The following is a 20,389-nucleotide window of genomic DNA, read 5'->3' as shown; positions in this document are numbered from 1 at the left end:
GGCTGTCAGTGCTTCACTTGCCGGAGCCTGCTGGTCTGCGGCCGTGGTGCCGGCAGAGGTGCCCCAGCGGTGTCATCCTGGGGGGAGTCGCAGCCCCCTGCTCTTGCTGTGAGCCGCCATCCCCGCTCCTATCGTCCTGCAGCCCTTCTGGCAGGATCTGCCCCTCTTTTCCCCCCTCTCCCAGGTGAAATGGCAGCAGTTTGGGGTTCTTTGTGCCCAGTGAAGCCTCTGCAGGAAGGAGGCTGTTCAACAGCTTTGTGGTGCTGCTGCAGGGAGTGCTGGTGCCACCAGGCGGTGACAGGCCACCTTCCTCCCCGCCTCTGCCGTGAGCGGTGCGGCAGCGATGCGAGGCTGCTAGCGGAGATGCTTTCCAGGTAGGAGCATGTTCCTGCACCACGAGCTCTGCCTGTGGCAAGTGCTAGCACCCTGCGAAGGGGGTATTGCCCCAATCCTGGTGGCCTTGCCGTACGTTGTCCCCAAGCTTCTTGTCACCCGGTAGCTGGAGCCTTTCTAAGAGCTGTTTCTGGCTGTTCCCTTCCCTGTGGCCACTGGCCCCAGCTGCAAGTCCTGGGAGCTCTGCCCACATTAAATCCCTTTGGCACGTCAGAAGCCCTGGTGGCATCTGCCATTTCACCTCCGTCCCTGGAGGTCCAGGACGTGGCTGCATTTCGTGGTAGCTGCTGGCTCGGCATCCTCCTGGGACCGGCATGTCCTGGGCCAGCAGAGGGGCAATTTTCTTTCTGTCGTGCCAATATAAAAATGAAAGGTTTTTTGGAGCCGTCAAGGGCTGGAGCGTTCCCCAGTGTCCGTCTTGTGCTTGCAGCCTCCTGGTTACCCTCTGCTGCAGGTTCTAGGGAGAAAGCCCTCAAAACCCAGCCAAGTCTGGGGCTGCCGCAAAATTGGGAGCTCCTTGGGAGCGGCAGGTACGTGTCTGTGTGTTGCTGAGCTCTGCAGAAACAGGCTATGTCTGCTCCTCTCCCGCCCTGGTTGTGAAAGAGAGATTTCGAGTTTAAACCTCAGCTTTTTATCCCCAGATCATGTTCTCCCAGCAGGCAAAACAGTGAATTGAAAAGAAAATTGAGCAGGGTTCACCTAGCCTTGTACAAAGCAAGAATTTCCTGCTGAGCGTGGTCCGAGGCATCTTCAGCAGATGCTGCTGTGCATGAATCAGCTGGACCCTGCCTGCATCTGGGCTGCTCCAGAGCCGGGGCACCACGGCATGAGCTGGCCAGGCTCAGCGGCTCAGCCCTGGCTGTCACGTCCTCTTGAGGCATCTTCTAAAATCCTTGCCACGTCAGTGCTGCGCCCCGAGACGGCTTAGCCCCTGCGGCGGGGGGATGCAGGCGGCGAAGGGGCAGAAAGCAGCAGAGCGGGGCGCAGGGAGATGCTTCGAAGCCAGTCCCCTCTCTGCCCTGGGGCAGGGGTAGCAGCCAGCGGAGGGGGAAGGCTCCAAGGGCTGGCAAGGGGCGAAAGCACGACGGCGATGCTGTGGTGCCGGTTGGAGCCGGGAGGGGACAGAGCCTGAAATAAGTGCTTATAATGCTACCAAACAGGTCTGACCTAAAGATTTGGGTTCCCCTGGCCCTGGCTGGAGACCCAGGGTGGGGGTTTCTCCCTTCTCCCTGCGGTGCCAGCTCGTTTGCAGCAGGGTGGTTATTACAAGCTGAGCTGTGACCCCGCGGGTATGCTGGCCCGCATCCCAGCAGCGGGTACTGGCAGCTGAAACTGTGACTCAGTGTCTCCCTGCGTCACCCTGCCTCCCTCGCCCCACCGGGGAGTGCAAAGGGGGGCTCAGTGGTGGCAGCTGGGGGGCTGGCATGTCCCCGTGGGCATCCGCTGCTGGCAGGGACCCTGGGGCAGGTATTGCTGGGTAGGAGGAGGGCGGTAAGGCAGGGCCGGGAGGAGGGATGGAGGCTGCAGCTGCGCCTGTTTTTTCCCCTCCGCAGCTGGACTGCGTAATCTTCGAATGCCCCATTTCCACTTAATCTGAAGGCGAGGTCCTGGCCCCTTCGGGAAGGGGGGGAAATCCCCTCCCACGCAGGAGTGGGCAGCCGCTGCCCTTGGCAAACACCAGAGAGGGAGCACTCGAACCCCTCTGCCTGGCGAGCGGCTGGGGGGGCCAGTAGCGGGGGCCCCTGAGCTGTGGCGCAGCTCCCGTTCCAGCGTCGCTGTCCCTGTCCCCGTCCCAAGGGCTTGGGGGGCCTTTCCCCAGCGTGGGGGGCCCCGGCCCGGCCCCACTGCCAGCGAGGGGCAAGGATGGACGGGGAAATGTCAGCATGGGGTGGTCCTGGAGCTTGGGTGCCTCCGCGCCCCCAGCGCTGGGCGGGACCGTTCACCTTGAACGCTTGGGGTTTTGGGTGAGTTTTGGGTGTGCTGGCTCCGGAGCTCTTCCCTGCCCTCAGGGCAAGGCTGGCTGCACCCAAAACCAGCGGGGCGGGCGTGGGCCCACTCCTCGCCCTGGCTCTGAGGGCTGGGTGGGCATGGGGCACCCACAGGGAGTCAAGTGCTGGTGGGGCAAATAGGGGTACAGGACCACTTGCCCAGCTGCCCCCATAGCCCCGACAAAACCTCCGACTCCTGCCGACTTGTCCTTGAACACATCTCTGGTGCCTCCTCTGTGCCTCAGTTTCCCCTTTCACATCACAGGCTTGTGCCCTGCGTCCTCGCAGCCCGCTCGGGCGCCTCGGCTCTGGGGTCCAGCAGGGTGGCTCCCCGTGGGGGTTTGGGGCCAGCGGGTGACCTGGGAGGTGCAGCAGGCCCCTTTGCCCACAGGGTCCTGCCGGGCCGGCAGAGCCGGTGCAGGAATGTGGGGCTGGGAGGGTCCGGCTCTTTGGGACAGGCGGTCCCTGCTGCGGGGGCTCACGGGGCAGTTCGTCCCCTCGGCAGGGGACGGACTGAGGGACGGAGCGAGCGGAGCAGGGTGGCACGTCCAGCCCCGCCGGGACAACACCATGGAGCTGCCGTGGGTGCTGCTGGTGCTGGCTGGGACGGGCGCAGCCACAGGCCTGGGTGACTCCCCCGGGGGGACGGGGCAGAGGGGGACGGGGCTCGGAGGGGCTGTGAGTGTTTTCCCCGTGGGTCTTTGCAAGGCGTTTGTGCTGGGGAGGGAGTTGTGGGGCCGGGCATGGCTGGGGGGTCCCCACACCGGTGCCATCCCCCTGGTGTGGGCACTGCCGGCATCCCGTGAACCGCCGCTGTGCCGCACCGGTGTTCGTGGATCCCAGCACGGATGCGGGCTGGAGTCAGGCGCTTGCCGAGGGGTGCGGAGCACAGGGTCCCCCCACTCACCGCCTGCCCCCCAGCCCTGCTGCCCTACGTGCCCCGCGTGCCCCCCGCGGCGCTGCCGGGGAAGGTCACCGCCACCACCTTCGCGCTGGAGAGGCCCTGCTGCGTCTTCGACCGGCACGCCAGCACCTCCGACACCGCCTGGCTGGTGGTGGCTTTCGCCAACGGTGAGGGCTCGTGCTCCGGCGTACGCTCCCCGCTGTGGCGGGGGGACGTGGGGGACCCTTGCCGCAGCCGCTCACCCCTCGTCTGTGCCGCACAGCCTCAGCCACCTTCAGAAACCCCCCGTCCCGGGCTGACGTGCCCCCATATGAGCGGCTGCCCACCGCCCACTCCTACATGACGCTGGAGACGGCGGTGGCCGCATACGCCTGCTCGGCAGCGAGCCCGGCCATCCTGCGGGTCGGGGGTGACACGGCGTGTGGGGGCCAGGGCAGCCGGGACCCCTGCAACGGGCCCCTGCCCTCCCCGGGGCCCTACAGGTGAGGCTGCGGCAGGGACCCCCCCGGTCCTGGCAGGGGTGATTCCCCATGGAGGGCGTGCTCGTCCCCCCCGCTGGCACCGCCGTATCCATCCCGCAGGGTGAAGTTCCTGGTGATGGGCTGCCATGGCCCCAAAGCGGAGACGAGGTGGTCTGACCCCATCCTCCTGCAGAGAGGTACCGGTGGCACTGCTGTCCCCCCGCGGGTCCCCCACACCTGCCCAGTTGGGGTGCCGGCATGCGGCACAGCATTGGCCCTATGCCCTCGCCCCAAAACCCAGAGGGGAGAAGCCGTCCCCCATCTCCCCCGGCCACCCTATCCCTCCCCTTTCCATCGCACCACCCCCGAGCCCCCCGTGTCCCCCACGTCCCTCATCCCGTCTCCTTCCAGCCGGCAGCCCGAGCACCATCGACCCCGCGCCCACGCGCCGCAGCAGTGACGCGGTCATCATCGCCTCCATCCTCGCCAGCCTGGGGGCCGTGCTGGCCGCGGCGGCGCTCGGCGCCGTGGGGTACGGGGGCTGCACGGGGCTGTGCTCGGGGGGCCGCGTCTGTGGGGGCCCCGGGAGAACACCCCCTCCTCGGCCCCATCAGCAAAGAGATGGAGCGAAGGAGGGGTTTTTAAGATTTCAAAAGACTTTTTTTTCTTAAATTGGGGGTTTGCTGTAGTTTGGCAAGGAAAAAGGGCCCCTTGGTGGTGGGCGAGGCGGGGGGGGCCGGCAGACCCCCATGGACCCTGCTTGACACCTCTGCTTGTCTCTCCCGCAGCGCCGCGGCGTGGGGGTCCCTGTGCCACCGGGATTCGGGGACCGGCGCCTTCGCCCGCAGGTCCTACAGGACCCACCACATCCCCCCGGCCCTGCCCCAGCCCCTGCCCCCCGGCTGCAGGTGCAGCCCCCCAGGGCTGGGCTGCTTTGCCCCCCGGCCTCCTGGTCCGTGTCCTGCCAAGTAAACTCCCGCTTTACGTCTCTCGCTGCCTCCTCCTTGCCCGGCCGTGGGACGGTGCCCACCCTCCGCCTGCCGCCCCGCTCACACGCCAGCCTGGTGCTCTCTTCACCAGGCCCCCGCCATCGGCCACGCAGGGCTGGAGCTGTGGAGGGTGGGGGCACTGGGACCCCCAAAAACCACCCGGGGCCTCAGCTTGGTGGCACTCGGTGTCGGGCGGGGGGGGGCGCGGGCACATGCTGGCACCGGTGGTGTCTGCGAGGAGCCCCGGGGTGGCACTCTCTGGGTGAAGGCTGTTGCCCACCCGTGCCACGAGCGTGGCGGTTCTCAGCACGCCTCCCCGGTGGGCGCTCAGGCATAGCAAATGTTCCCTGGGGAAACGAGCCCGACCTGTTTGCCACGGGGCCGTGGCCAGCCCAGGAATGTGGGCGGTTGGTGGCTGCAGGTGGGTCCCACTGGGACGCGGAGCCCAGCTCCCCGCACTCCCGCCCTCGGCACCCAGGCACCCACACAATGCTCCCGCTGCTCCTCCTGCTCCTGGAGATGGCCCATGGCCTGGGTGAGTCCGCCAACGCCGTCGGGCTGAGCTGGGGGTCCCCTGCTTGTGAGGGTCCCCTGTGCACGGGCACTGGGACCCCCCCCCCCCGGAGCCTGGAGGTACAGGGCAGCCGATGCCCCCCCTATTCTGGGTGCCAGCTCTAGTGTCCCTGGTGTCACCTTCCTGGGTCTGCTGGCACAGTGCAGGGTCCCCCGGGGCCTCGCAGGGGTGTCCCTCCCGCGGTGGTGGCACGGGGGTGTCTTTGCTTTCTCTTTTCATTAAACACGTCTGAGCCCAAAACCGGGGGCGGGAGGGGAGCGGGGGGCCCGCAGCCGGGATCGCAGGGGGCAGCTCCCTCCTGTCCCCGTCCCTGTCCCCACGCCGAGCCCCTGGCACCGCTGCAGCCGGTCGGAGCTGCCGGTCAGGGGCTGCAGCGGGGGGTCCACACCCTCCGCCGCACCCCCCTTGGCTTCTCACCGCAGAAGTGCTCGGGTACACACCGACCCTGGCCAGCCCCTCCCTGGGGGGCCTGACGACCACCTCCACCTTCGTGCTGGAGCAGCCCCGCTGCATCTTCAAGGAGGCGCAAGGCAACGCCGTCATCTGGCTGGTGGTGGCCGTCCCCGAGGGTAGGTGGGGTGCGGCGAGGCCCCGGGGGAGCAGCCCCGGGCAGGGGTCTGCGCAGGGCTCCCCGCGCACCCCCAGGGTCCCTCCTCACCCCCCTCCCCGTAGTCGTAGCCGACTTCAACAACAGCGTGGGACCGGGGACCCCCCAGCGAGCCTTCCAGGGCTTCCCCGCCAGCGCCCCTGCCTACATGACCCTCAACACCACCCTCCTCAACTACCCCTGCCCCAAGCGCGCCAAGGAGATAACGGTGCTGCGCGTCGGCAGCGAGACCAGCTGTGCCGGGGATGAGAGGAGACCCACCTGCAACGGCCCCCTGCCCGGCCCCGGGCCGTACCGGTGAGCCTGCTCACGGGGCCGTGCCCCCCCGGGGCCTGCCGGCAGCCCCCCGGCTCAGGGGAGCGCGGCCAACCTCCCCTCCCGCCCCAGGGTGAAGTTCCTCGCCCTGGAGGGCTCCATGCCCGTGGCCGAGACAGCCTGGTCGGACTCCATCACCCTGAGGACAGGTACCGCTGCCGGGATGCTCGTCACCCCTCGCACCCCTCCCGCAGCCGCGAGGTGTGGGGGGTGCGGGGCGGTCTCGGGGGGCTGCACGCTGAGCACCGGCAGCTCGGGGTGCAGCGCTCCTGCGAGCAGCCGGGGAAACTGAGGCAGGGTGCTGCTGCGGGGCCTGCTGGGGTATGCCGTCATCGTGCGATGGGGCCTCGTGTTTGCTTGGTGCGTTTGCGTGGTGCAATTGCGCCTGGCGTTTGCACGGCGCATTTGCACGCTACCGTTGCGAGCTGCGTTCGCACGCTGCGATTGCGCATTGCATTTGCACAGTCGCTTTGCACGCCGGGATGCCACGCTGTGTTTGCACGCTGCATTCGTGCGGTGCGATTGCACACCGCCGTTGCCCGCGAACACACCGTGCCCTGGCCGGGCGCCCTGCGCTGCCCCGGGGTGCACGTGCCGCTCCCTCCCCTCCCGCTCTCTCCCCAGCCCAGCCGCTCAGCAGCATCCCCGCGACGGGCAGCAGCCACAGCGCCGGCATGATCGCCCTCACCTCCATCCTCTCCATCCTCTTTGCCATCCTGCTGGCCGGCCTGGTGGCCATGCTGGTCTTCTGGGGGTGAGTGTCACCCCCGCGTCCCACCGCGCCGCCCAGGAGCCGTGAGGGGTGCTGGGCCCACAGGACCAGCGTCACAGGGTGACGCCAGCACCCCGTGGCCCCCACCCTCGTCCCTCACCGCCCCTTCCCTGCCCAGCTCGGATGCCTGTGGCGGCAGCAGCACCTTCAGCAAGCCGGAGGCGGTGACGGTGCAGCGGTACAACACCCACCACGTCTACGACCAGCCGGCCGCTCGGCTCTGAGCCCCGCCGCGGCCCCACGCTTGCCTCACTGCCCCCCGGCACCGCACCGCCTCCCCGCCTGCGCCTGCACCGGCCACCGCCACCCCGCGCACCCCCAGGTGCCCTGGCGACCGCACCGTCGGTGTCGGTGGCACGGCACCCGCTGCCACGGGGGCACGGCCAGAGCTGCCCCGTGGACCGGGGCCCCGGGGAGCCGTGATGGAGCAGGAGATTAAAAGCCTTTCTGCGCGCTTTGCGCCCGGCCTCCGCCTCCTGTTTGTGACCCCCCGGGAACGGCACCCGCCGACACCTCGTCACCTCCCGCCGCCCCCGGGACAAGCCCTGCTGCCCGTCCCCGCGCCCCGTGCAGGGCTCTGAGCCCCCATCCCTGGGAGGGGACGGCTGCCGGCCAGGGCGGGGTGCGGCCGGGGATGCTCTGGGGTGGGAGAAGCATTTTCACACCTGGTTGGGATGTGTGGTGCCGCGTGTGCCCGGTTCGGATGGGGACCGCGGCCCACCCCAGCAGCCCCGGCACTAGGGCGAGAAGTGCCCCCAGGAGTGGGGTGGTGGGTGTGGGGGTGTTTTTCCCTGTTCCCTGCGCCCCGTGGTGATGCCCCCAAACCCGGAGGAGGGGCTCCCCCAGGCAGAGCTGGCCCAATCCTGCCCCGGTGCTGCTGATGTTCCCCCGCTAGCCACGAGAAGGCAAGAGGGGACCGGCAGCCCGGGGCCTGATCCTGTACCAGGGGCTGTGGGGGGCCTGATCCAGCATTCCCGATCCCGCACCAGGGTGTGGGTCCCTGATCCTGCTCGGGGGGACGTGGGGCCAGATCCTGCACTGGGGTCGTGGGTGCCCTGATCCTGCAGCCTGGGCAGGATGAGACCCCCTCGGTGCTGAGGACAAGAAGGCCAGAGAGCACTGCAGCGCGGCCGTGCCCCACTTCGAGTGGAGTTGGCGCAGGTGTGCATATAAATATATACATCGTATACATACTCCTATACATACGCATAGAAACACAGAATCATGGGATCGGTTAGGTCGGAAAAGACCTTTAAGATCATGAAGTCCAACCGTTAGCCCAGCACTGCTGAGTCCACCGCTAAACCACATCCCGAAGCACCGCAGCTACGTCTCTTAAATACCTCCAGGGATGGTGACTCAACCACTTCCCTGGGCAGCCCGTCCCGGTGCTTGACAACCCCGTCGGTGAAGAAATCTTTCCTAAGATCCAATCTATGTATACGCATATACGTATATTCAACCTCCCCATATTGTTTCCGTAGGCGCCGTGCAAAGGGCAGCATCACATTTACACCTGATCCGTGGTCACAGTGCCCTGACCGGGGTGTCCTGACGCTGCCCGGGGGGGTGTCAGCAACCTGCCCCCAGCCCCTCCCCGCGCTGCCGCTGCCAGGAGCCAGCCCCCATGGACCCCAGCCAAGGAAAATCAAGCAAATCCGGCGATTAACCCCTGGGGAGATCAGCCCGGGCGCAGCGAAGGGACGGTTCCACCCAGCAAAGGCGGGTCCCCTCCGTCCTACCCCATGCCCTGACATGACACACCGGTATCACCCACCAAGCGGCTTCGAGCGGCTGGGGGGGTTTGTCCCCCCGTCACGCGGGTGCCGCGGGGGTGGGACGAGCGGCCCCGACCACGTGCGAGCCTGGGGCTGGCACATGGGGAGCCAGGAGTGGCGGTGGCCTGCGCCTCGTCCCCCTGTCCCCCTGTGCGGGGGAGGCAGAGGGGCAGAGCTGCAGGACGGGGCAGCGTGTCCCCGCAGTGTCCCCGCGGTGTCCCCGCGGTGTCCCCGCAGTGTCCCCACGGTGTCCCCGCGGTGTCCCCGTGGTGTCCCCGTGGCGGCCGGGAGAAAATGCCAAGGACCGGCGGTGTCCGGCATGGCCCTGAGCCCCAGCTTTGGGTGCTGAGCGAGTCCTGGAGCCGAGGCAGGTCTCGCAGGAGGTGTCCCCCGTCCCTCCTCCTGTATTTATGGCACCAAGCCCCCCCGAAATGCCACCGGTCCCTCGGGGGTGCTGCAGCTGCAGGGTGTAGTGCTAAAAAAAACCCAAAACAGTAAAAGTACCAAGCAAAAGGTGGGGTTTTGAGGCGCAGGGCAGCGAGGAGCGGCCGGTGCTGGGCCGGGGCCACGGCACCCCGGGCTGTCCCCGTCCCCGTCCCCGTCCCCTGCGGGACCCCGCCCGCCCCGCTCCGGAGCGACCCCGCCTCGACCCCGCCCACACCCTCTCCCTGGCCCCACCCCTTGGCCGACAGCCGACATAATCACCCAATCGCCGCCGGGGAAGAGCTTCTGGCCCCGCCTTCTGTCCTGTCCCGCGCGCTGATTGGCGGCCGACGGCGCCGGCCCGCACATGGGCGCGGGGCTGGGTGACCGCGGGTTCGAGGCTCGGCTCGGCTCGGCTCGGCTCGGCTCGGCTCGGCTCCGCTCGGCTCGGCTCCTCTCGGCTCGGCTCGGCTCGGCTCAGCTGGGCTCGGCTCCGCTCCGCTCCTCTCGGCTCGGCTCGGCTCGGCTCAGCTGGGCTCCGCTCCGCTCCGCTCCGCTCGGCTCGGCTCGGCTCGGCTCCGCTCCGCTGCCCGCCCGCCAGCCATGGCCCGGCGGAGCTCGCTCTCCATCCGCATCGTGGAGGGCAGGAACCTGCCCGCCAAGGACATGTGAGTGCCGCCGGGGGGGCTTTGGGGGGGGCATCCCCGGGAGGGAGCCCCCCTCCCCCAGGAGTGCTGTGGGGTGTCCCCCAGCAGGTCCCTGTGCTTTGGGGACACCCGCCCAGGGTGGCTTTGGGGTGTCCCCCCTGCTTTGGAGGCTCACCCAGAATGGCTTGGGGTCCCCCCAGGCAGTACCTGTGCTTTGGGGGTTCCCCCCAGGGTGGCTTTGGGGTCCCCTTGCATTGGGGATTCCCCCCAGGATGGCTTTGGGATGTCCCCCCGGCAGTGCCTGTGCTTTGGGCGTTCTCCCTAGGGTGGCTTTGGGATCCCCCTTGTTTTGGGGGTTCCCCCCAGGATGGCTTTGGGTGCCCCCAGTAGCTCTCTGTGCTTTGGGGGCTCCCTCAGGAGTGCTTTGATGGCCCCCCCTGCTTGGGGACACTCCCTGGGATGGCTTTGAGGTTGCATCCCAGGAGCACCCACTGTTGTGGGGTGCCCCCACCTTGTGGGGCTCCCCTTGTGCTGCCATGGGGCAGGGCAGCCCCCACCATGCACCCTCCACCTGCAGCTGGCCCTGGAGCTGGGTCCTTTGCGGGGACCCCCAGACATGCAGTGGGACCCCGGTAAGGAGGAGCAAGGAGCCCCGGTGCTCTGGCCCCTGTCACCATGCAGTTCCCAGCCCCGGCTCAAGCCCACCTTGCTGCGGTCCAGCGGGCTCCGAAGTGGCCCCTCGGGTCGGGCTTTCCCTCCTTGGCGGCCCCCCAAGGGCTGCCCACGTGTCCCGGCGTTATCCTCATCGCTCTGATCCTTATGGGGTGGGATGTGGGGACAGCGTTGGGGTGGGACGGGGGGACGGCATCGGGGTGGCCCCCGGCCGCGGAGGCAGCGGGAGGCTGTTGAGGAGCGCTCGGCAGCTGGGCAGGGTCAGGGCTGCTGGAAAACCGGCAAAAATCCCTGCGGCCGTCATGGAAAAAGAGGATAAACATGGAAAGAAACATGACTTTTTTTTTTTTTTTTCTTTTTTTAAATCCCATGTGTTAGGGCCTGATTTTTAAATCCCTTGGCATAACTCCCTGCCGGGAGCTCGAACCAGCGCGAGTAGGCTCTGTTTTTCAGGAGGCTCTGTTTTTTAGGAGAGCGTGTCGCAGAAAGCTGCTGTGCGATAATGCCTCGAGTGGAGCTTTCCGGACCAGTGGCTTTGGGACGCAGCTTTGGGCAGGGAGAGCGGCCGCCCCGGCGGGGAGGGAAACCCAAGCACCGGATCCGGCACGCTCACCTGCCACGGCCTGACCTTGGCCGTGTCTGGCCACCGTCCCCCTCCCCTGCGGATGGGGGCTCACGAGATCCGGTTCCTCTGCTCTGCCCCAGCACAGCCCTTGGGATCGCTGCCCGTTTCCCCGGGGGAAATCCATCAGCACTGGCCCCAGGCGTGTTTGCAGGTCGGACCCTGCTTGCAAGCACCCGTGGGTGATGGGGCACCCCCAAACCCTCCGTGGGACCCCCGCAGCTCCTGCAGGATTCAGCACAGGGAGTTGCAGGAGCAGGATTTGGCCGATGTCGCTGTGGTTTGTGACCCCCAGGTGCCACCCTGCCCCAAGGAGCCGTGCCGCCGGCAGCCCCCTCCTCTCCCCCAGCAGCAGCAGTGTGATTTCCCCGGGGTTTAGCCCAGGCCACCACTGTGCCTGCGGGTCTCCCACCTCCTCCCGGTGCAGAAGAGCTGCTGCTTGGTTTTGCCTTCCAAGCAAGCGCTCGCCCAGCACCGGGCTTGGCACTGTGCAGCTGGGAAACCATGAAACTGCCCATAAAGAGGCAGGAAACCTGCTCCTGCTTTCGCTCTCCGCCACGTCACTGCCTAACACCACGGCCAGAAACTGGGCAGGCGGGAAGAGCTGCAGCAGCTCCGGCTCGGCCCTGGGTGGGCTCTGCCCCCGTCCCCCCCCGGGACACTGAGCGCTGCAAAATCCTCCCCTGCATCTTCATTGCAGGAAAGCAAGGAAAATTATCTGATTTGATTTTATTTTATTGTATTTTATTGCATTTTATCTTATTGTCCCCCCCAAGGGCTGGGCAAAGCGGCACTGCTGTCTACACCAGTGCATTTTTAATTGCAAAACTCAATGCCTCAGCCCCCGGTGCTGCCTGCCGGGACGGATGGCTGCGGGGAGCACACATGTTTATTCCCCCCCGCCAATATATACTGTGCTATCAATCTTTAAAGCTTCAGTCTTCATTTCCTCTTTTTAAAACCCAATCTTCCCCTTTCCTAGCTCCTTCCCCTGCACCAAAGCCCCAGCCTCGCCTGTCTGCAGCCATCTGTGCCGGTGTGGAGGGGCCGGGGCGGGTGGCCAGGGCAAGCCATGCTCTGCGTAGGCGTCGACAGGATGCCCAGTGCCCGCTGGGAGCCTGCAAGCCTTATAAATCTCGTCCCCTGACATCTCCCAGGCACCGGTTAGCATCCAGGGACAGCGATGCCGTGCAGACGATGTCGCCCGGCGCGGTGCTGCGTTTCCTGTCTGCCTTTGCAGTGGGGATTTATCCCCCACTGATGCGGCTCGCAGGCTCCCCAGCAGCCGGGGCACCTCTGCAGCCCCTCCTGCAGCCTGCGGAGGAGGGATTCTGGCCATGCTGTGTTTTAATCCCCAGAGCACGCCATGCCCCAGTACTGCAAGGGCGGCTTCGTGGCACCCTGCGTCCGAGGGGAGATGGAGCAGCCCACGTACTCGAAACGTCCCCATGTTGGGGACAAGGTTTTCCTGCTGCTGGCACCGAGGCAGCTCCCATCTGAAGCCCGCCCCGCGTTGCCGGGCACGGCTCAGGCGGGCAGATGTTCCCTTTCTGCCTGCATGCTCCCTGCCTGCTTGATGGTTTGCATAAGGCAGGAAATGTCAGCGACAGGCTCTGGTTAATGGTGCTCCATCCACCGCTCTCGTTAAAACCCTCTCCGGAGGGCGGCGGGAGATGGGAGCAGGCAGCAGAAAGCTGCTCTTAGCAACCTGCCTGCGCTGCCAGCACCACGCCTGGCCCGAAACGGTTGGGGTGCCTGGGGATGGGGATGCCAGCGCAGTGCCCAGGACGCACAGCCCAGAGAACCCCCCCCAGCCGTGTTTTGCAAGGCAGGGAGCACCCCAAACCCTTTCAATCCCCCAAACCCTTTTAATCCCCCCAGCAGCTGGCTCTCAGCCTCCCTGTTTTTGAGACGGGGAAATCGCTCCATGCTCGGGGTCCCCAAACCCCCACCCATCTGCGGGACGCTCACGGCTGGCTGATGAACTGGGGTTAACGAGTAACCGTGCTCGGTGCGGGCTGCTCTGTGCCGGCTGCCTGCGGGACGGGAGCCACAACCTTTCCACCCTCTTGGCCAGCACCCGGCTCCTGCTGGCTCTTCTGCCGCGGCCGGAGCCCCCACCCCTGCCTGCATCTGAGTCACCTCGTTTCTGATAAACTGGGGCAATACGCTGTAAAATGATGATTTTTTTTTTTTTTTTGGCAGCAGAGCACAGGAGTGATGACTTGGGTTGTCCCCAGGGAGGAAGCGGGGTCAGAGCATCGTGGTGGCTGCCAACAGCCCATGGCCACCGTGGCACACGCTGCCTGACCTTCGCACCCTCTGCATCACCGGAGGTGTCCCCAGGGACGTCCCCATCCCTGCGGAGGTGTTGGGGCTCTGCGTGCTCCCCAGGGCTGGAGCAGGCTGCCGTGGCCCCACTCCCAGTGCGTGCAATGGGGCTGCGGGTGCCTGGAGCCGTTTCGGGGAAAGGGTGGGTTTTGTTTGTTCTTCGCCTTCCTATTTGGAAGAGGAAAGCCACTTGCAGCTGCCAGCGGGATGCAGTGGCCGGACACAGTCAAGGACGTGTTTCTCCGGGCCGGGAGCGAAGCCGGGGTCACCACATGCCTGCAGCCATGGCCAGATCCACCCACTGAAGCCTTTCGCTTCTAGGGGTGCCTCTGTCCCCCAGCACCCCATAGCCCTGTGGGGTCCCCCCTCTGTGGGGGGGTTTGCCAGGGCTGAAGGCTTTGGTCACCCATGACCATGAGAGCCCCGCGGGGTTGGGGCGGGGGGCTGGCGGGGCGGCCGACGGCGCTGATGGGGCCATGCTGTGTCCTTCCAGCACGGGGAGCAGCGACCCGTACTGCATTGTGAAGATCGACGATGAGGCCATCATCAGGTGAGTGGCTCCATGTCCCTGGCTGGTCCCCAAACCTGCCGACACACCCGGCTCCTGGCAGGTTCCTCCATCTACCCTGCTGCAGGGCACAATATTATTATTATTATTATTATTATTATTATTATTATTCCCTGCTTTGGGCTGAGCCACTCCTCCAGACACATGTCTAACAGCTCATGGGCACCCCCCACCCTGCAAGCCACCCCCTGTATCTTGCCAGCCCAGAGCCACAAGACAGGACAGGGACCCATGCCCTGCCCCAGCTGAGGATTCAAAACTGTGGGTGCTGCCCCCAGCCATGTGTCACCGAAAGCTGGGAAGATGGCGAGGGAGCCCCGTCCCCCCGTCACCGGTGCCGTCTGCCCCGCAGGACTGCCACGGTGTGGAAGACGCTGTCCCCGTTCTGGGGGGAGGAGTACGAGGTGCACCTCCAGCCCACCTTTCACAGCATCTCCATCTACGTCATGGATGAGGATGCGCTCAGGTACAGGCAGGTGGGCTGGGGGTAGTGGGGGCTTGGCATGGGAACTTGGAGGTCAGCGGCTTTGGCTGCCTGCATGCTCAACCCCATTGCAGACACCAGAGAATCCACACCTGGCCGTGCTGGCTTAGGCTTTGGGACTCAAAGGGGTGAAGTTATTTCCCGAGGTTATTTTCCAGCTGGCAGCAAAGGGTGGCTGCCATGCTCCATGGGGACAGACGCACCGTGGTGGCCCCAGCCCAGGACACCCGGGTGCCTTTTCCCCCCGCAGGGGCTGTCCTGCCTGGGCCCGGTGGAGCGGGTGGGCTCCGATCCCACGCCGTGTCCTGCTCCTGGCTTTTGTTTTCCAGCCGCGATGACGTTATCGGGAAGGTCTGCATCACCCGGGACATGCTGGCGGAGCACCCCAAGGGTAGGGGGACGGGTGGCCGGGAGCGTCCCAGCAGGGACCCATCTCCCACCCCTGCGACAAGCTGGTCCCGAGGGCCCCCCAGGGATCCCCCCCATGAGGGTCCCCCCTTTTCCCACAGGCTACAGCGGCTGGGTGAGCCTCAGCGAGGTGGACCCCGACGAGGAGGTGCAGGGGGAGATCCACCTGCGGGTGGAGGTCCTGGGGAGCCAGGGCGGCCGGCGGCTGCGCTGCACGGTGCTGGAGGCCAGGTGAGGAGGGGACACGGGGGTGGCCCGGGGCTGCGTGTGCAGCTGGGACGCGTGCAGGGAGTCCTGGCTGCTCCGTGACTCAGTTTCCCCACTGTATCAGGGTCTTCTCAGTTATCCTCCCTTGGGTGCAGAGCATCCTTCCCACCACCCAGCAGCTGACGGGTGTCCTGGGGCAGGGTCCACCTCGTCTGCTGGTCTTTAGGGCACGCATCTCGAGGTGCTGGGGAGCCGAGGAGGGGAGTGGTAGCCATGGGTGCCTGTAGGTATTTTGGGAGGGTACTGGCAAATTCCCCCTCTTCTCGGCAGGGATTTGGCCAGGAAGGACCGGAACGGGGCCTCTGACCCCTTCGTCCGCTTGCGCTACAACGGGAAGGCGCAGGAGAGCACTGTGAGTATGGCTTCATTTTGTCGTGATCCCCCAGCCTAGCGGCGCTGCAGGTGAAATCCCACTGGGAAGCCCGGACCTCGGCCAGGAGCCATCCCTGTCCCCGGCAGCCCCAGCTTGGTGTCCCCGGGGGGGTGTCAGATCCCCCTGGCGAGGGGGGTGAAGCCGTTGCCTTTGCAGGTGGTCAAGAAATCCTGCTACCCCCGCTGGAACGAGACCTTCGAGTTTGAGCTGGCCGAGCCCGCCGGGGAGAAGCTGTGCGTGGAGGTGTGGGACTGGGACCTGGTCGGCAGGAATGACTTCCTGGGCAAGGTGAGCCCCCAAACCCCGTCACCGCTGCCGGGGGCCCTGCCCGGCTGCCTGCCTGACCCCCTCCTGCCTTCCCCTCCCAGGTGGTGTTCAGCGTCCGGGGGCTGGAGGCGGCCGGGCAGGAGGAGGGCTGGTTCAGGCTGCGGCCGGACAAGTCCAAGCCGAGGGAGGATGAGTGAGTCTCAGCACGGGGGTGTTGGGGTGTGCCAGCGGTGGTCCCGGTGCCTGCCGGGGCGTTGGGGACGGGGCTATTCCTGGGAAGCATCGCCCCTTTGGAGGAACAGCTCCTGGAAATGCCCTTGTCCGGGAGGGGGGACAAGTGCAGGGCAGCCCCACCTGCCCGCCCAGGCTTTCCCGGGCTGTCGGGCCACCTCCTGCTTGGTGAAGTACTTCTCCATCCATCCCTCCATCCACCAACCCACCCACCCTGTGCTCCTGCAGGTGCCGAGGCAGCCTGGGCTCCCTGCAGCTGCAGGTGAGGCTGCGGGATGAGACGGTGCTGCCCGCCCACTGCTACCAGCCCCTGGTCCAGCTCCTGTGCCAGGAGGTGAAGCTGGGGTGCCAGGTGAGGGGTCCGGGGTGCCAGGTGAGGGGTCCGTGCAAAGCCCTGCCGGGGCACTCGCCTTCCTCCGGCTCTCTGCCAGGGCACGTGTCTCCCTCGGGCTATCACGTCGTGATGCCTCTCCCCAGCAGGATGGCCACGTGCACCTGGTCACCCTCCTGGATGAAACCACCACGGCCGAGTGCCGGCAGGAGGTCGCCATCAACTTGGTCAAACTCTTCCTGGGCCAAGGGCTGGTCAAGGAGTTCCTGGACCTGCTCTTCGAGCTGGAGCTGGCCAAGCCCTGTAAGGCTGGAGCAGAGCCAGAGGCTTCCAACCATCTCCTGGGGCTGCAAAACCTCCGGGACCTTGCGTGGTGATTTTTTTGGGGGTGACGGTTGAGGTTCAGCCATCATGCTGTGCTCTGGGCGGGGACCTGTTGGGTTCATCCTGAGCAACTCACGGGCTGAGGTTGGCTGAGGTTGGCTGAGGAGCAGGTGGTTTGAGGTTAGGAAATCCCCGTAACTCCCATGGAAATGGCTGGGGGTGGGGGGCAGAGCCCCGGTAGATGCCCCCTGTGATTGCAGCTGCCCGGTGGGTGACCTGTGGCCGTCCCCCAGGCCACAGACCCTCTCCTGTTTTGCAGGCGAGCCCAACACTTTGTTCCGGAGCAACTCCCTGGCCTCAAAGTCGATGGAGTCTTTCCTCAAGGTGCCACACCGCCCGAAACCTGCTCTTCCCAGGTCACCCTGGCTCTGGGCTGTCCCCACTGGGGCCGGTTCCCGGGGGGTGTACTGGGACGGCTGGTGGGGCTGTGTCTTCCCCTGGGGCTGGGAGGTTGGAGAAGATCCCCTGGGTGGGAGAGTCTTACCGGGGAGTCTGGGGATGTCAGGTGCCAAACCTGTGGCCGTGCCCCCCACCACCGTCCCCTGCGCGGTCCCTCGGCAGGTGACGGGGATGCCGTACCTGCACGCTGTCCTGGGGCCCACCATCACCCGCGTGTTCGAGGAGAAGAAGTACGTGGAGATGGACCCCGGCAAGGTGGAGATCAAAGACGTCGGGTAAGGGGCGCATGGGGCAGCGGGGTGAGGGGGGCCCCGGCCATGGGGCTAATGGTGCCGGTGCCCGCAGGTGCTCGGGGCTGCACCGGGTGCAGACGGAGGGCGAGGTGATCGAGCAGGGCCGCCAGCACCTCCAGTCCTACATGGGCGAGCTGCTGGACGCCATCGTCAAGTCAGCCCCGGTGTGTCCCCCCATCATCCGCGCTGCTTTCCGGCAGCTCTTCCAGCGCGTCGGGGAGCGCTTCCCCCAGCACCAGGTCGGGCTGCGGCGGGGGATGGAGCGGGGTCAAATGGGGACATCCCCAGGGCACATGGTGGGGTCTCCTCTTGGGCATGGGGGCAGCCCCCCAGGGACGGGGTGCAGGGGGACAGCGGGGCCATGCTGCACCCAAACAGGTGCTGGAAGCCAGCCCCCTGTCCCTGGAGCATCCATGTACGCGGTGCCCAGGGATGTCCCATGCTGGGACAGACCCTCACACGTCTCCCCCCGCCTCGGTCGGCTGCAGCACGCCAAGTTCGTGGCCATCACCAGCTTCCTCTGCCTCCGCTTCTTCTCGCCGGCCATCATGACCCCCAAGCTCTTCCACCTGCGGGAGACACATGCCGACGCACGCACCAGCCGCACGCTGCTGCTCCTGGCCAAGGTGGGACGGGGGGGGACACACCGGGGTGGGTGCCGTGGTGTCACCCAGGTGGGGTTTTTGGGGTGCCCGGCTGCTTCCCAGTGGGGAGGGCTGGGTCCACCGCTGGTGACACCGCCGTCCCCGGGGGTCTCCAGGCCATCCAGATGGTGGGCAACATGGAGCCGGCGGCCGGGCGGGCCAAGGAGGCCTGGCTGGCCCCGCTGCTGCCCGCCCTGCAGCAGGGCATCGCCCAGATGAAGGACTTCATCGCCCGGCTGGTGGGGACGGAGGAAGAGGAGGAGGAAGGTGAGGGGCGGCTGCTGGACCCCCCCACCACGGTGGTGAAGGAGGGGCTGCTCTTCGTCCACAAGACGCAGGGCAAGGGGCCGCTGCTCGCCGCCGCCGCCAAGAAGCTCCACTTCTGCCTCACCAGGGAGGCCCTCAGCTTCGGCAAGGGCCCCGGCGCCGAGGTAGGGGGGTGCCTGGGGGGGGCGGTGAGGGTGGTGGCAGGGTGGGTGGCACTGACCCCCTGTGTCATGTGCCCCCCCCCATCAGCATAGCGGTGCCATTGCCCTGGCCGACATCCTCGCTGCGGAGAAGGTGGAGGAGAAGAGCTTCGGGAGCTCCCACGTCATGCAGGTGGTCTATGTGGGCACAGGCGGGCGGCAGGAGACAGCCTACCTCCAGTGCAAGGTGGGACGGGGACACGGGGACACGGGGACACACGGACACCCCCCTCCGAGGGGCGTCACAGCCCCCTCGCCGCCCCCCGCAGTGCGTCAACGAGCTGAACCAGTGGCTGTCGGCCCTGCGCAAGGTGTGCGGCAACAACCCCGGCGTGCTCCGCGCCTACCACCCCGGCGTCTACCGGGGGGACAAGTGGAGCTGCTGCCACCAGAGGCAGAGGACAGGTACCGGGGAGGGCACCGGCGGGGTCCCGGGGGGGGGGGGGTTGGGGGGCGTCCCCCACCTCACGAGCCCGCTGCCCCGCAGGGCTGGGGTGCGACCGGACGCGGCACGGCGTCACCCTGCAGGCCTGGAGTGACCCCCTGGACCCCGCGGCGGAGGCGCAGCGCCTCTTCCGCCACCTCCAGGGCCTCCGAGGGCCCCTCAGGTGAGCCCCCGCCCCGGGGGGGACCCCCGCGCCCCCACCTCCCGCCCGGGGCCCGTCCCTCTCTTCCCGCTCTCCCCAGGGAGAAGTACCGGGAGCTGCTGGAGCCGGAGGACACCCAAAATGGCCCCCGGGATGAAGGTGGGTTTGGGGGGGGTGGGGGGATTTTGAGGACCGCAGTGGGGATGCTCTGGTTGAGACGTGTCGGGGGGGCGGGGGGGCTGTGTTGGTTGTGGGGTGCCCCTCTTTTGGGGGGTGCAGGGTCTCACTGCTGCTCCCCCCCCCCCACAGGTGCCCCCCTGCCCGAGGGGCTCAGCCGGCTTTTCGGGGTGCTGGAGGAGCTGGAGGGCTGCCACCGCCTGGCGCAGCCCCCGGCCCCCCCGGCCCCCGCCCTGCTGCAGCTGCAGACATGAGGGGCCCGGTGCCCCCCACTCGGGGTCCCCGCGCCTCAGGGACCGCAGCGGTGGCAATAAAGGCACTTTGTACCCTGCGGCCCTGTCCTGTCCGTCTCTGGGGGGGACGCTGCCGGCCGCGGGGACGGGCACTGGTGGCTCTGGGTGGGGGGGGCAGCGCTGGGTTGGGGAGTGGTTAAAGCTCTGCTGGTGGCACTGGTGGTACTGGTGGCAGCGCTGGCGGTGCTACTCGTGGTGGCACTGCTCATGGTGGCGCTGGCGACATTGCTGATGGCCCTCTAGTGCCATTTCTGGTGGCCCTACTGGTGGTGGCATCCCTGGAGGTTCTGCTGGTGGCAGCACTGGTGGTGCTACGGATGGTGGCACTGGTGACATCGCTGATGGCCCTGCTGGGGCCATGGCTGGTGGCTGCAGTGGTGGTGTCTCTGGTGGGTCTGCTGGGGACATCGCTGATGGTGGCACTGGTGACATCGCTGATGGCCCTGCTGGAGCCACGGCTGGTGGTTGGGGTGGTGTCACTGGTGGTTCTGCTGGGGACATCGCCGATGGTGGCGCTGGTGTTGGTGCTCCTCATGGCATCACTGATGGCATCACCGGTGGCCCCGCTGGTGTCCCTTCCGGTGGCACCAACAGGGCACTGGTGGTGGACCCACCCATGGTTTTGCTGCCGATCCCACCAGTGGTGGCACACGGTGTAACTGGTGCCATCGCTGCTCGTGGTGGCACTGGTGACATCGCTGTCGGCCCTGCTGGCGCCACTTCTGGTGGCCGCGTCACTG

At 66.9% G+C, this 20,389-nt stretch overlaps 3 protein-coding genes across 4 annotated transcripts; all 3 read left to right on the top strand.

Annotated features, from left to right (window-relative positions):
- The first annotated feature begins 1,684 nt into the window (after window positions 1–1,684).
- Window positions 1,685–4,718, top strand: LOC140661029 (uroplakin-3b-like). The gene is made up of 6 exons (XM_072882610.1): window positions 1,685–1,709; window positions 3,303–3,452; window positions 3,548–3,767; window positions 3,867–3,943; window positions 4,158–4,278; window positions 4,535–4,718. The coding sequence occupies exons 1-6, from the start codon at window positions 1,685–1,687 to the stop codon at window positions 4,716–4,718; spliced, it is 777 nt and encodes a 258-aa protein (XP_072738711.1).
- A 506-nt stretch (window positions 4,719–5,224) lies between these two features.
- On the top strand, window positions 5,225–7,227 carry LOC140660999 (uroplakin-3b-like protein 1). Its single transcript, XM_072882534.1, has 6 exons — window positions 5,225–5,270; window positions 5,732–5,878; window positions 5,982–6,213; window positions 6,304–6,380; window positions 6,856–6,985; window positions 7,122–7,227. The coding sequence occupies exons 1-6, from the start codon at window positions 5,225–5,227 to the stop codon at window positions 7,225–7,227; spliced, it is 738 nt and encodes a 245-aa protein (XP_072738635.1).
- A 2,449-nt stretch (window positions 7,228–9,676) lies between these two features.
- On the top strand, window positions 9,677–19,657 carry LOC140660774 (ras GTPase-activating protein 4-like). Of its 2 annotated transcripts, none has more exons than XM_072881956.1 (20): window positions 9,677–9,872; window positions 13,970–14,026; window positions 14,397–14,510; window positions 14,858–14,919; window positions 15,038–15,167; window positions 15,474–15,555; window positions 15,733–15,864; window positions 15,945–16,036; window positions 16,303–16,426; window positions 16,555–16,708; window positions 17,049–17,113; window positions 17,351–17,463; window positions 17,534–17,720; window positions 17,970–18,107; window positions 18,242–18,556; window positions 18,642–18,779; window positions 18,862–18,997; window positions 19,080–19,200; window positions 19,280–19,338; window positions 19,489–19,657. In XM_072881956.1, the coding sequence occupies exons 1-20, from the start codon at window positions 9,808–9,810 to the stop codon at window positions 19,608–19,610; spliced, it is 2,406 nt and encodes an 801-aa protein (XP_072738057.1). In that variant the 5' UTR covers window positions 9,677–9,807; the 3' UTR covers window positions 19,611–19,657. The 2 variants fall into 2 exon arrangements, with proteins under 2 accessions (XP_072738057.1, XP_072738056.1); XM_072881955.1 differs by having other exon boundaries at window positions 16,552–16,708.
- The last annotated feature ends 732 nt before the right edge of the window (window positions 19,658–20,389 follow it).

Source organism: Ciconia boyciana, chromosome 17 (assembly GCF_034638445.1).
Source record: "Ciconia boyciana chromosome 17, ASM3463844v1, whole genome shotgun sequence".
Taxonomy (NCBI): domain Eukaryota; kingdom Metazoa; phylum Chordata; class Aves; order Ciconiiformes; family Ciconiidae; genus Ciconia; species Ciconia boyciana.
This window is presented reverse-complemented; position numbering and strand designations above follow the sequence as displayed.